The sequence below is a fragment of the Lontra canadensis genome, unplaced genomic scaffold, assembly GCF_010015895.1.
Source record: "Lontra canadensis isolate GAN:19392208 unplaced genomic scaffold, GSC_riverotter_1.0 scaffold20, whole genome shotgun sequence".
In the NCBI taxonomy this organism is placed as follows: Eukaryota; Metazoa; Chordata; class Mammalia; order Carnivora; family Mustelidae; genus Lontra; species Lontra canadensis.
This window is the reverse complement of record NW_022631014.1, coordinates 11,760,278-11,776,252: the sequence shown is the minus strand read 5'-3', so window position 1 is coordinate 11,776,252 and position 15,975 is coordinate 11,760,278. Positions and strand designations below refer to the sequence as shown.

The 15,975-nt window shown below is 39.4% G+C and overlaps 1 protein-coding gene and 1 pseudogene across 12 annotated transcripts in view; one reads left to right on the top strand and one right to left on the bottom strand.

Annotated features, from left to right (window-relative positions):
- Positions 1 to 15,975, bottom strand: part of RBMS3 (RNA binding motif single stranded interacting protein 3) — a 691,543-nt gene that overhangs the window by 235,652 nt on the left and 439,916 nt on the right. For all 12 annotated transcript variants that reach the window (XM_032861016.1, XM_032861015.1, XM_032861014.1 and 9 more), the window contains exon 7: positions 513 to 592. In XM_032861016.1, coding sequence (XP_032716907.1) covers positions 513 to 592 — 80 coding nt within the window. The remainder of the gene's footprint in view (positions 1 to 512; positions 593 to 15,975) is intronic.
- Positions 5,672 to 5,868, top strand: LOC116869833 (annotated as a pseudogene).

The window sequence follows — 15,975 nt, the reverse complement described above, 5'->3', positions numbered from 1 at the left end:
CTCAGGTCATGATCCTGGAGTCCTGGGATGGAGTCCCACATTAGGCTCCCAGCTCCATGGGGAGTCTGCTTCTCCCTCTGACCTCTCCTCTCCTGCTCTCTCACTCTGTCTCTCTCTCTCTCTCTCTCTCGAATAAATAAATAAAATTAAAAAAAAAAGAAATTTATAAAAAAAATAAAAATAAATAAATAAATGGAAATCAAGATACCAATGTTAATGACAGGAGTCATGAACTTCCTTCACTTGAAATGAATTTTAAACGATTCTTTGCTATTTCTCTTCCAATTCACTTCAGGCAATCAGTAGCAGAGTCAAAAGAAAGGCCAAAGAATCATCAAGAAGATTTTGGTTATTTTGAGAAAGATGAGTTGCTACATATTATTTAAAAAGACACAATTACAAAAGCAACATTTTTGTTCCCAGTGACCAACCGAGGCCTTTACCATGTACTCATTTAAACAACAGCAATAAACCTAGACATAAATGAATGATTATTTAATGGCATTTCTTACCTGGGATGCCTGGTGGTGTTTTCAGATATTTTCCATTAAAATGTTGAATGACCACTTCACATTTTTCAGTAGACTCCATTCTGGAAAAAGAGGTAAACAGGGGATCATATACTTTTATAAGGTCATGCATATTCAGGAAAAGTAAATAAAAATGAAAAGAAAAATAGGAAAACCACAGAAAAGCTTGATTTCAGAATTCCACAAGACTTGTCAACTGTTGCCGTGACCACCATGATCAGAATATCACGAACTCACCACTGCTGGGAGTATGTAGTATTTACCACATTGGAAGTTGCCTATATGGACGGCTCTGTGCTGATTCCCTTCCCAGAAGAAATACTGAGGCATTATCTTATTTAATCCACCAAACAGTATCTGGCATTTGAAAGTGCTCAGTAAATACCTGTTGAACATCTGAATTAGCAAAGTTGAAAGGTAGGTCTTGTTGCTCTTTGGATCGAGGGCTCTGAGGCTTAATATAACAGTGTTGTCATCAATACCTCAATACTTTTGTTGAAAACCTACTGGGTGAAGATACAAAAGGGAATATATTTGGGGTCCCAAATGTGAGAGAAGAACATAAATACATAAACCTCAAGTCCTGAACTTTCTTCCCTTTGAATTTTTGAAATCCTTTCGTTTTTCATACTAGACATCTGTATTCCTAAACTAGGTTTCTTGGGCCAAATTTTGGCATCTCACTTGCAAGCTAATGAATGAACATTTTGAACTATACCATCGTAATGTCAACATTGGCACTGTCGCCCTATCCTAAGTACTCTAGTATTGGCAACATTTTCTGAATAATTAACTATAGCGGGGCTTTATTATTTTATAACATTGGCTGGGGAAGATAAAAATTAAAGGGCTGATTCCGATGAAAGGAAATTAAGTCCCCCAAACAATACACTAGAGGCAAATACAAATTTAAAAAAACAGCTCACACACATATGAAAGAATGTGTACGAAACGTGTGAAATTTGTCTAAAAGGCAAAGTATAATTTTGGATTTTCTGCTGTGTTATTAATATGAGCTTCCTTGGAATGGAATCTTTTAACTCAAGTTATAAAACTTCCCTACACCTAAGTCTTAAGTGTGTTTTCAGGAGCCTATTACATGCACAGGAAATAAGATAAGGGAAAATATGTAAACAAACGCCAAATAAGTTAAACATTTATTACAGCTACAGGAATTCAAATGTGAGAGGAATTCCAGAAACGAGGGAAACACTGAGAAGTAGGCATAGGATGCCAGAAGGGCCCTTAGAGAAGTCATTAGTGCAGGGGACTGACCTGACCCTGTGTCCTTTGAGAGGTTGGTGAGGTGAGCAGAATACTGTGCTTGTGTGGAAGGTTTACAGGGTTTGGTGGTACTCTTGAAGGTAAGCTGAGAGATGCAGACGAGGCCACCTGAATTATCAGGTTAAGAAATTCAAGATGGTATCAGGAGCATGTTCCAAGGGGGGGCGGGGCATCATTATTTTCTGATTCAATTAAAAAAAAAAAACTATCTTCTCTGATGTACATTTCTATGAGGCATGGGATGGAGGCACATTCTTTTGTATAGAAATACAGATAAATGGCAAATCTCTACCTACCCAGTAAAACTGAGACCAGGGCAAAACAAGGGAGCCACAGATTTAGAATAAGTCTGGTGGCTTAAAACCTGTTGGCACCATCGTGAAATTCTTCATGATTTTCTAACAAGGGGTCCTGTATTTTTAACTTGCACTGGGTTCCACTAATTACGTCACTGGTCCTGCTATGACAAGAAAGTGTAGGAACCCAACAGGTTATTATTCATTTATCAGATGGCTCAATGGATTCACATAGGTGTTATTTTGAAGAACATGCAAAGAATGAATTGATTTTATGTCCAAATGTGGGGGAGAAAAAACAACCAAACCTCTTTAAGCTTAATAACATACAGTTTTAATAAATATAAATAAAAATAAAGAGAGCATTTCGTTCACTGCTTAATCACAAGTGCCTGCAAATGAAAAGATATTTGGGTAAGAAACGCAAGATGAACCTTTCTCCATTCCAAACACTGAGGAATAGCAAAGTACAACTTTCTTAACCCCTTTGAGTTTTTCTTTCTGTGGAATCTTTTACAGTAAGTCTTCCAGCCTGTTGTTATTATTATTATTACTTTTTTTTTGAAGTAAGAAACTTACATTTCTAGGAACAAAAGAATTCTAATTCTGTTCTTTCTGTCTTCCCACAGGATCTATTATCTATCGTCTCTTAGGGACAATAACCTTCCCTCCTACCAGAGACATGAATGGGAGAGGAAATGCAAGCCCTTAATTACTACAGATGTTACTTTATGGAATTTTTATTCCAGGAGAGCTACAGAATGAAAAGCTTATGCCCCAGAGCCCCCTCCTTGTTCAATCTCTCTCTGGATACTCATCTAGATAAAAGACAGTTAAGAATCTGAAGCTTGCTTGCAAGAGTCCTACAAATCAGATCCTTTCTCTTTGTCTTAAAAGGACATGGAATTCTAAATGAAGACTAAAACCAGATTGGGGTGTGTGTGTGTCTGTGTGTGTCTGTGTTTGCACATTCTTGTTCATTCTATATAATGTGTTTGAGGAAATACAGAAGCTAAAGTAGAAAATCAGGTGGCTCCCCCACTCCACCCACCTGAAATATTTTTGCACTGGATTGAAAGCCTCAAGTCTTCCCTCTTGGATTCTAAGTCTGATCGTCTTTCCTGGAGACTATTTTACAGTCATATCAAGCCAGATGGGGGTTGTTTCTAGTAACGCGAAGACAGGCATAGATGGTTCACTTTGCTTCATTCAGATTTAACTGAGTGCATGTCGGCAGCGAGCCTTTAGAGACTCGTCTCTGAAAGAATAAACGCAATAAAAGTCTGTTTTCTGTAGCTGCAGGCGCTTCGTGTCAAACCCTGTTACACTGCACCACCCAGCAGTGACAATTTCATTTTAATACACGGGGCACACTGTAACAAGGCAAAGCAGTCCCAGCAGAGGCAGTGATAGAGGAGGCACCGAGGGAAAGGCTCAAGGTTCCTCACGCATTTTGTGTGGAACCGGAACAAAAGTGAGACGGGAGTTCTGGGGGGGAAGAGACTGCATTTGAATAGCCCCCTTCGGAAAAATGTGCCCATTCTCTTCTCCAGTTTCACAATTAACGGCTTTGACATGGCTGCTCAAGCTATCTGCAATCTGGCCCACGCCTCAGTTGAAACTGACACTAGCATTATCAAGTGAGTCTGAAAAGGCGGCACGCCAGACAAAGCTGCCTTTACATGTCCCTTTCAGACGGGCCACTGAATCACTACAACCACATCTATTCTTCCCAGGCAGTACCTGAACCCTCTCGAGTACCTTAGGACGGCTCGTGTGCCAGGCCAACCATTCACCCCAAGATACATTAATTAGGTTCTTACAAGGCTCCAATCATTGTATAAAGCTTCAGGGTTTTCTGTTAGGTCTGATGTTTAAATATAAATACACATCAAAGGTCCCGTTTGACATTCTTTCTTGTCTCAGTGCCTAGGAACCTGGCTTCAGTCATTCAAAACAAACCACAGAATTGTGATTAAAAAAAATAATAATAATTTTTTTTTTTTTTTTTACACCAGTTCCTAAGGGGAGCCAGTTTCACAGCCAATACAATTCCCACAGGCAAGTTACATCAGAGGAGAGTTTGATCCAATATTAGTAGAATGTTCTGGGTCAGACTTAACACAGATGTGGAAAAGATTTTTCCAAAACCTTCTGCAGCCTACCTATCTCAGCTTAATAGAGAATCTCTCAGTTTATGATCTCAAGGCAGCAAGCATTATTAGCCGTATATTTAAAACCAATCCACTTTGCCATTTATTTGGTTAATTAGAGGTTTCCGCTATTGTGAAATTTTTGTGGTTTTGCAATCCCGGGCTCTGTACAAATTATTGGCAATTTAGCATATCCAACATTGCAAGCCAGCCTTCCATTTAAACCCGGTTAGAGTTACGCAAAGGGGCAACATTAACAGATTTTTAAAAGTACGAAAATGTATATTCTTTCTGAGATTTCAAAAATACATTCCATCATTTACTTCTTACTTTATCATAATGGAGAGAACAGGTGAGTCCCCGGAACAAAGATGAGTGAATGAGCTGAACTTTCTTCTTAGTCTTTATAGTTTGTTTTCTCTCTGCCAGGTGCTTGACATTCTGAGGATACAAGTATCAGAAACACCCAATAATGAGGCACAGCTGCCTTTCTGCCATCTTCCTTTGCCAAAACCCAGACATTTAGGTGGGGTCTTACTCGGGAGTACAACGCATTCTTTTTTAGGAAACGAAACTACGGACGATATTTAACGAATAAAAACCCACTCCAGAGTTTTAGAATCACATAATTTCAGCACTAGGAATAGTCCCAGATATCAACTTCAAAATCATACAGATGAAGAAACAAACACTAATTGCCTTCCCTAGAGACTAGTCAGTGGAGGAACCTGGAATAGAATGTTTGTCTCTTGACCCTCAATTCAGATGGATTAGCTGGAAAAGAGGGAGTTCCATTGCTGGCCTCCCACCATCCCTCCCAATTTCCTGTATTCGTCTCTTATAATGTGTTCTGATGCTGGATAGATCATACTATCTCCATTCTAGTTCCATCTCTAATAACCAAAGCAGTTGTTCTCAAAAACGGAGATATACCTTCATCTGATGTGACTAAAAGGGCACTTGACCTCTATGGTACTCTTTCCAAAAATCTATACATCATAGGGATCCTATTATGAGAAAAACATCAAATATACCCAACTCTGGAGACATTCCCCAGTTTACCTGGCTAGTGCCACTCAGGAAAAATAAGGAAAGTCTGAGAAACAGTCGCAAATCATAACAGACTGATGACACATGACAACTAAATACAAAAATGGCACTCTGGGTTAGATTCTGGAATAGAAAAAGCATATCAGTGGAAAAATTGATGAAATCCAAATAAAGTCTGGAGTTTAGTTAATAATAATGTATCAGTGTCAGTTTCTTAATTTTGACACGTACACCACGGTGTTGTAAAATGTTAACAAATGGCATGGTATATATGGGAACTCTTTATTACCTCTGTAACGTTTCTATTAAATTAACCTTATTCCAAAATAAAATGTTTATTTTAAAATAACTGTACATTAGCTTTGCACAGTGGCAGTATCGTAGCCAATGAGGTTTATCCAAGGCATGATTATTGCTAATTAAAATAACTGTACATTAAAATGATCAGGAAACTATTTTTAAAAATACCAATGTCTGGGCCCCAGCCCAGGAGATTTTAATTTAACTGCTTTGGGATGAAGTCCAGGCACCAATTTTTCAAAGCTACCCAGGTGATTCCAGTGTGCAGCCAAGGTTGAAAACCACTGTTCTAGAGCTCCTTGTCACATGTCCCAAACTAGAAATTATGGGCTGAATCCAGCCTTCAAGTAGAAAGTTTTGTTTGGCCTACAAAGAGGTTTTTAGAGAATCTGAAATGGTTGTCAACATTTAAAGATTGGGAGACTTCACATAAAAATCTGCATTCCTGATTCCTCTTGAAAGCTGATATGGTCTGATCCATGTTTTCTGCATGCCAGCTATGGTATAATAAAAATAAATTTAGTCTTTGTCCCTGGTTTCTGACACATAACTCCTAAAACCCATGATATTTCCTGAGCGAAAAGAGTGTCCTTTGTTACTTATAATAAGACCTTTTTGACTATACCTGAGTTTATGTTAATGAGGCAACTCCAGAAGGGACACCTAGAGAGATCCAGGATGGGGCTGTTCACCACAAAGGCCAAATGATTGGAAGTTTGGAGCTTTAGCCCCACCCACCACCTCTGGGGATGGGAAAGGGGCTAAAGATTGATCTCAATCACCAACGGCCAGTAAATGAATCAACCATGCCTATGCCATAAAACCTCCAAAATAACCACTCTACAAAACAGTTCAGAGAGCTTCCAGGTTGGTGAACACGCTGATTTGCCAATTTTCCGGGAGGGTGGCATGCCCACAGAGGACAGAGAAGCTCTAGGTCACTCCTTATATCCTGTATCTTGCCCTCTACAACTCTTTTGGTCATTCCTGAGTTGTATCCTTCATAATATACTAGTAAACATAAGAAAATTGTTTTCATGAGTCCTGTGGATTGTTCTAGTGACTCAGCAAATCTGATGGGGTTAAGGAATGGTGGGTAGTTCCCACCATTTGGGGCTGGTGTCTGAATGGGAACAGTCTTGTGGGACTGAGCCCTCAAACCTGTGAGGTCTGGCAATAACCCTACATAGTGTTAGAATTGAACTGAATAGTGGGACAGCCAGTTAGTGTCATAATTGGAGAACTGATGTAGAAAAACAACATGTATCTATTGTTAGAAAACCCCACACTTTCGGTTTTAAAAGTGGTAGCATCATAGCAACCATGACCTGAAATTGAACAGTTGCTTCCTTTAAACCAAACTGGTTTGTCATCACTCCTACTGTCCTTTATCAATCGCCAATGCTAAGGTAAAGTAGCAGATGCTTAGTTATCATTAACCTTGCACTATTTTTTCTTTTCTTTCCTTTTCTCTTCTTTCTTTCTTTCTTTCTTTCTTTCTTTCTTTCTTTTTTTTTTTTTTAATTAGTGAAGTCAAGGGGAAAGAAAAATAAGTCAATTTACCCATGTGTTTTCTGGTATTTTCTGTTTACCCTTCTATAGGTCTTCTCTGCTCTATGCTTCAAAGAACAGTCTATGAACTCTGTCCTCTTAGCTCTTTTATCTGATAGCTTTTCATTGGATTCAGCCACAGGAGTAAAGAGAAGTTTGACCAGTTCCTCCTCCTTCTCTCTTGCCCTTGGCGCTGCCACTCTGGCTGGGATTGCATCTCTCCCTGTCTTCAGCTACTTCAGGCAGCCTTTTCCACAGCTCTGGGTCTCACTGGCTCTGGGATCACTCTACCATCTACCTTCAGCTGTCTCAGGGTGGTAAAAGCTTCCTTCTACTGGTCATCTCTGGGTATCTCCACATCCTTGGTCAGTTCCCTTCACTCTACCCACACTTTTCTTAAATCCTGCTTTATTCTAGTCTCTTCAGCTGAATCATATGGGGTGAAATTCTGTTTGCAGCCAGCATGCTGATGGCTCTGCCATAAAACTATCACGGCTAGAGGAACAAAATTACCCTGGAGGCTGTGTGTTTGAAGGAAAAGGCAAGGAAACAAACAAACAAACAATGGTTTCTTTTACACCAGTCTGGGAACTACTTGATACTTAGATTATCTGCCTACCTTCAATTGACATCATAACCAAAACCTGGCCTTTAAAACCATAGACTAAAGTTTTCAAAAGGAGTTCTGGTGAAGAAATGGAAGAAAATTAAATTAAAAACATTAAAATAGAGATAAAGAGGAATCAATAAGTACAGAATGTTCAGAACTAGAAAAATCCTACCATTAAGTGCCACTGGAATGCATTATCGCTTTTAATCAATCTCTTTGTGTTACAGGCACATTTAACTTCTAGATATTATTATCTGTTACCTCTCTTTTCTTTCCTCTATGAATAGTAACCTCACCCCTTTTTCTGGTTCCCAAATATGCCAAAGTTGCCCTCATCTTGAATCTCTGGCTGCCTTTTCCCTTTGCCAGGATTCCCTATCCATTTCCACCACAAGATGTATCCCAGCCTAAATGCTCTCTCTTCAGAGAACTTTCCTGTTCTTGACTTCCAGCCTCTCATTCTGCCATACTCTCTATTATACCGCTATGTTTTATTTTTCTTTTATAGCTCTTCAATTATTTTATATGGATTATTTTATATTATTTTATATTTTCTTATTTGTTTGGTTACATTTTTTGTCTCCCCAGTCTAGTACAATGTCAGATATTTTCTCCCTCTGCATTACTGTATCTTGAACAATTACTGGCATGTTATAGTTCCCAAGACATACTTATTGGGTGACATGGACAAATGAACAAACACATGGTACATAGCAGAAAAGGAGGCTCAGAGAGTTTTATACTTTGTCCAAGAACACAGATAGGAGGTGCAGAAGTAAGATGCAAGCTATGTTATTTCTGACCCAGAAAGCCATGTTCTTAACCACACAGAGTGAGTGGATGAGATGGCCCAACTTACAGAAAGCTGAGACTATAAGAAAGATACTAAAAAAGACTCACACTTGTGAGTTCAAATGATATTTCCCAGACTTTCTTCTTTCTTGGTGGGAACAGACAACCTACCTCACATTCCCACAGCCTTCAGATGGCCCAAGAGTCCCCATGACGGTTTGTGCTTATAGCCAGTACAAGGCAAAGAAATTGTACAGGCCCTGAGTACACTTACTGGTTACTCTTTCCAACCTCAAGGTCACAAAGTTCTCCAATTTCAGCTTTACATGAGTAAATAATATTCAGAACTCTCCTCTCATCCTATAGAGGATGATCTTTGTGATCTGGTCATTTCAATGATACAATGATAAAATAATAAATTATATGTTTCCCTCCTTCTCTTGGTTTTTATAAAGCCATGTATAGAGCAAGACTTGAGTCGAGAACATCTCAAAATTATAGATTACTTGGTGCAATTTAAGACATTTGTTTGATTGGTTGACTGGTTGGCTCATTGCTTGGTTGGTTGGTTTGGGTCTTGAACCCCAGGTTCCACATACATGGAAAAGAAAGCAGAATGTTCTGCTATACCTCTAGCTATGATCATGACTTACTGATGGTGAAAGAAAGAAACATTTTGCAGAAATGGATCAAGATAAATGAAGAAACACATAAAACAAGAACAAAGATCCAGAAGCCGAAGGATGGACCAGAGTCTACTTTCCAGTAGATCACATTTGATGGTAATTGGCTAAGTAATTAAGACTACTGAATGGAGTAACAGCCGTTATTCTCTTCAGTCTCAACAAACACTGTAATCTCTCTCTGTGCAAATACAGCTGCAATTTGGAGATGACTAATCACTAAATATACACTTTGGAGATTTTCTTTGTTCACATTTGATTTCCTAGTTCCATGTAAGTTTGAGGTAGAAACAGCAAAACAATTGCCAAGACAGCAAGGGGTGGAGGGATTTTTAAAACAAAAGCTCCATCAGATCAATAAATATGATCGAAACATGTCCCAAACAATGACAATTAGGCAAGTGTGATAGTCCTTTTAAAGGGTCATATATTGCCTGCAAGAGAAGCACTGGTATTTGCCTTATAATTTTTAAAAATTCCTATATTTTGATTATGCTGATCCTGAGTCAAAGTTCATTGTATTTCAGGAGGGGAGAAGATAGGGAGCAAGAAGCATCAGGCAGTAGAAAGTAAATCAATAAAATTTTAAAGATATTCGACACTAATAAAGGAAAACACAAAAAGTATTTTCACCTGCTATTTATACTGATTTTTAATAATCAGGCTGGTATTTGTCTATCTATAACCACAATTATTATTATTACTATTTTTACTTCACAAAAAGAAAGAACTGAAACTCTTTAATTGGAAAACATGTTCATTCATTAGGGCGAGACAGAACACAGGGCTGCCCATATGTTGAAAGTCATTCAAACAAAATTCCATGAGAATCAAATTAAGAGTACCGAGGAGGGGTGAAAAATACTACAAAATACAAAGGTCTCTGTGCTCAGCGGTCTCTCACGCTCTTTAGCTCACCAGGGGACAGTAAATGCATTTCTTAAAGAGGTTCTATGTTCCCAGATGTTGAAGCTGGATTAATTGTGAATGTTTACCCCCCATCCCTTCTGCACTTCAGGTCATTCTTTACCGGCCTCACATAACACTCTTTCAATGTGATTTTTGTTAGACAAACGGTCTCATGTTACTGGGAATGGGAAATGGATAACATGAACACACAGTCATGTCCGTCCGGCCTCAGGCTGATTTATGCTCTGATCCTCACCCGTGGAAGGCAAGGTAGTCTGTTGGCACCCGCTAGCTCTGCAGTAGTGGGTCTGACTTGTCTGACTGTCAGCATTCCCACCATAAACTTCTGATTTTAGAGGTTTATGACTTGGCTATAAAATGCTGCCTAGAGGGCGGTGGATCTTACAAATTGTTTTAAGTTACAAGAGAGTAAAGAAAAAAAAAAACATAAAAAATAAAATAAAATGTCTGTAATTTCAGACATATCTGGTGCTTCTGGAATTTGAAAAGCCTGTAATTATGCTGTCTGTGCACCCTACTGGCATTCAAATTTATGTTTTGAAGTTCAGTGTTTTAAATATAAAATGAAGATACTACCTTTACTTTGAAGAGATGGTTATCAAAGGAGATTAATGTATAGTTTGCAAGTAAAATAATAATGGGGGGTTTATTTCTAGTTAAAGAATTTTAGAATATCTTGCATATGAATCAAGGACTATATCTGGTGGTTAGAAGTGACCAATGGTAATATTTAAAACAAAGTCTGCTGGGGCACCTGGGTGACTCAGTCGGTTAAGTGACCAATTCTTGGTTTCAGCTCAGGTCACGATCTCAGGGTCTTGAGATGGAGCCCCGTGCTCAGTGTACAGTCTGCTTGAGATTCCCTCCTTCTCCCTTTGCCCCTCACCCTGCTCATGTTCTCTCTCTCAAATAAAATAATGAATAAATAAATAAAATCTTTAAAATGAAGCTTGATAAAATATATATTCAGGTTACAAAAATTGAGAGAGCCATAAATTCAAGAGGTGGATACAATTTACCAGGCACAATTACAGGCCAACTGTGCTCCTAATCAAATAAGCATTTAGTTTTAATAACACCTGTGGCACTGTGAACTTTTTGATGAAGAAATAATTTGTAAATCAATAATAGTTGAACTGATGTGACTGTACTTTTCTCTAAAACCCCAGGACACCCATCTCAGAACTAGCTTATCTTTTTTGTTTTTTTTAAAGATTTTGTTTATTTATTTATTTGACAGACAGAGATCACAAGTAGGCAGAGAGGCAGGCAGAGAGAGAGAGGAGGAAGCAGGCTCCCTGCTGAGCAGAAAGCCCGATATGGGGCTCGATCCCAGGACCCTAGGATCATGACCTGAGCCGAAGGCAGAGGCTTTAACCCACTGAGCCACCCAGGTGCCCCAGAACTAGCTTCTCTTTATCATCAAATGCTACCACCCTGCCCAGTTATAGTAAAAAACAAACAAAAACAAAACACTCGAAGTGATTTCATTTGTTCATCATCAAAAATTTACTGAAGATCAGTAATATGTCAGATGATATTCTAGATGCTGGGATAGACATGAAGAAGAACAAGACACAGTCCCTACACTTGAAGACTAGGACAGGAGATGTATTTATGACCAGTACATTTGACAAAGTGGAAGAGTGTGATCGAGGTGTCAACAAGAATCAGCTCCATCAGGAAAAATTTCTAAGAATGGAGGCCAACAATCAGAAATTTTACAAGCCTTCCAGACGATTTGAGAATTAAGCCCTAATGCCCTAAGGCAAAGCTTCTCAAGATTTAGGAAGCATGAGAGTCACCTAGAGTGTTTGATAAAGTACAGATCCCTGTACCCCACCCACCCCCCACCATTGCTGCCTCAGTTGGGACAGGACTCCAAAATGGCATTTCCAACACTTTCCCAAGCAATGCTGAGGTTTCTGTCCTGGAAACTACACTTTGAGAACCCCTGTCCCAAGGCAACCATTGTATGTAATCCATTAACTTCTCTCACTAGCTACACGCTGTCCTGGGAAGAAGTGGGAAGACTGTCCCTCAAGTCATCTCCATTCTGTGGTTTAGAGGGAGAGCCCCAAATGAGAAAGGCTGAACAACGGGAAAAGGGTGGTATTTATAAAAAAGGAAAACTGTATAAAAGTGAATTTGTGAAAGACTGAGTTTGTTAAGATGCAGCCACGGCGCTTTGAGAAAAGCAGAGCAAATGTCCAAGTGCAAGGAGAGAGGAATTTGGGTAGACCCAATGACGTATGATAGAGCTAAAATTATTTTTTCACATCATCAAGTTAGGTAAATCAGGTGGTATCCTGCTCCTTGGAATTTCAGGTCTAAGAAACAAGGAAAATGAAATACTGGTTCTTCATCAGTTTCTTAGTTTCTTACAAAAGAGGCAGATTCATGTTTTCTTTTGATTTCTTAGGCCTAAGAAATTGACTTGAACCTATGTTTTCCTTTTCAATCCACATGCTACTTTCTGAAATTGGAAAATAACATGATTTAGAGTATGGAGACCGAAGTTTCAGTATTGGAATGTGACTGATAATTCCTATTCTAAGCTAAGAGTTTTAAAAGGCCATTCCTTGGGGCTTAGTCATTCAGGAACTTCATCAAAAAGTAATTATGCTAACTACCATCCACCCAACCATCCTCTCAACAGTGAAAAGGAAATACCACGTAAGGAAATGTACAATCCAGTGGGTGAAGACACACATTAAATAGTGAATTCATTATGATTTTGATAGATCTTATTTGGGGAAAAACAAACAAACAATAAACCAAAAAAACTTTGACAGGAGCTGTAACGAGACCATCTAACTTTGAAGGCTGGAGATAGAGGTCACAAAAGGGTTTTTGAAGAAAAGACATTTAAGCCAATACCTGAAGGATAAATAAGCAGAAGCCAGAGTAAGAGTCATGAAAAGTCTAACAGTCAGGAAGGGCTTCTTGTGCCCAGGGTAAGAGATAGGAAGACAGAAGGCCCAGAAAGTGAATGGTGTCAGGGATGATGATGTCAGGGATAATGTTGGCAAGGTTGGTAAATCCAATCATTTGGACCATATTGAGAGATATAAACAGGCCCCTGACATGATCGGATTTGTATTTTTTTTAATCTTTTATTTTTTTAAAGACTATTTATTTAAGGGAAACAGAGATAGTGAGAGAGAGCACGAGCAGGGGGAGGGGCAGAAAGAGAGGGAGAAGGAGACTCCCATCTGAGCAGGGAGCCCGATGTGGGGCTCAATCCCAGGACCCTGGGATCATGACCTGAACCTAAGGCAGATGCTTAACTAACTGAACCACTCAGGTGACCCCGATTTGTACTTTAAAGAATCATTGATAGTTTCCATATGCAAAATGCACTAAAAGAGGGAGGCTGCATTCAGAGCAGACATAAAATAATAATTTAAAATCCCCACTCTTCCTCAGTTCTTAAAGATAAAAAAGCACTATAGGATTTACTCTTTCATAACATCATATACTATGATTATAGTGTTGTCTCTCACAATGTGCATTACTTGGGTCTGCACCAAGAAGAATAGTCTTCATTTTAAGCAAACTGAAAGTGTATAGAGAAGACAGAATTAAGGGAACTGAACAGCCCAAATTCTGTGTCATAAGCTGAATTGTGCCTCTACCACAACAAATTCCTATGCTGAAGTCCTAGCCCCCAGGACTTCATAATGTGACTGTATATGGAGATAGGGCCTCATATGGGTGGGTCCTCAGCCAATCTGACTGATGTCCTTTAAATTTTTTTTTAAAGATTATTTATTTATTTCTTTGAGAGAGCTGGAGCATGTGTGGGAGAGAGAACAGGACGGTGGGGTGAGGCAGAGGGAGAGGGTGAAGAAAACTCCCCACTGAGCAGGGAGCCTGACAACATGGAGAATCAATTCCAGGACCCTGGGATCATGACCTGAGCTGAAGGCAGATGCTTAACTGACTGAGTAACCCCGGTGCCCCTGATGTCCTCCAATTCTTTTTTTAATTTAAGTTTATTTATTTAAATAATCTCTATAGTTAATATAGGGCTCGAACTCATGACCCTGAGATCAAGAGTCACATACTCTTCTGACTGAGCGAGCCAGGTGCCCCAAGACTGATAGCCTTTTAGAAAGAAGAGAGTAAGACAGAGACAGAGAGGGAAGCGCTGGGGTACTGGGCATTTATAACCAAGATACAAGGAAAATAAGGTCATCTACAAGACAAGGTGAGAAGCCTCAGAGGAAACCAAACCTACTGACACCATCATCTTGGACTTCCAGCTTCTAGAACTCTGAGAAAATAAATTTTTGTCATTTAACCCACCCAGTCTGTTGTATTCTGTTACAGCAGCCCTAGCAAACTACCGTATCTGTATCAAAAACCCTTTGCCTAAAAAAGAAAAGAAAGAAAGATCACCATAGATCTTAGAAAATGTTTTGTCTTGATAAAGTTGAAATATGTTCATTTCTCAGCGGGAGTACAAATGAAGGAGAGACTAATTTGTTATAAAGAGTTTTGGGGTGGGGGTCAAGAAGTGAGAGAAGGACCAGAAGGATGAGTGTTGTTCATTTCAGTGAACTCCCACACTGACCAGCCCTCCCACAGCAGCCTTAGATACTATCCAACAATGATGACATTGGCAAAATTCAGAGCCCTGGCTGATGTGATTAGCTCTGTCTTGACCATGTAAATGAGCAGTAACCAGTGATCTGAAAAAGTGAATGCCTCAAGCATACATTCAAGTTCAGGAGAGTTTCTTCATTCTGCTTATTTCTCTTTAAATCAGCATGCATCTTGTATATGTCTACCAGGAAATGGGGGGAATCTGAATTTTAAGACATGGTCCATGAGTTATAGGAAGTTAAGGTAGATATCAGTATTGACTGACTGATTGATTTAGAAAGATAGAGCGAAACTGAGCCCAGGAGGGGCAGAGGGAGAGGGAGAATCCCAAGCAGGCTCCAGCCCGACATGAGGCTCGGTCTCAAGACCCTGAGATCATGACCCAGACCAAAGTCAAGAGTCAGAGGCCTAGCCGAATGAGCCACCCAGGTGCCCCTACAAAATGTTATCTTTCAAAGTGGGTTAATAAACATTGGTTTGGAATGGTTTCCAGGTAATGATAGGATTTTTATAGATGGACACACCTGTCTGCAAAGGGCTGACTTCCCAAAGACACGAGCATCCATTCACTCACTCATCCATGTTAAGTCAGCTGGAGACACATAAACACACCAAGCCATGGAGACACGGCTTTTACTCTCATTCTTTGTTGTTCAGCAGTTTCTTTTTCTCTGTGGTTCCTTTTGCTTTGTTTTTCATGAAAGCACAGCAGGTACCACCATTTTAACTCTGTTTCTGGCTGAGATCTTCTTTTGTAAACATCCCTTAAAGTTAAGATGAAAACTACTTTTCCTTTCCTGACAATGAAAAAAGCGCAATTTGCTTTTTTCTGTTCTGCGTAAAATATCAAAACCACACAGCCAGAGCCTCTTAAATGCAAGTGCCCTCCTAACCTCCCCCCCACCTTATATTTCTGGGTTCCTTTGGACTTCCCAGTAATTCCTGTTTCTCGAAATCTTTCTTCTCTTCCTTTTCTTGACTGAGAAACTCTATCGTCTCATTGTTTGGAAATCACTGCGAAAACATTTGGATGCTTTGTTCACCGCATGGGCTCTTTAGCGCTGGGGTACTGGGCATTTATAACCAATAGCAGAAATTGACAGCATCTGATTTTGCTAATCTACAAAGCAATAGTGCTAAAATTGGGAACTGGGCATGCATACCATTATGACCCGAGACATCTAT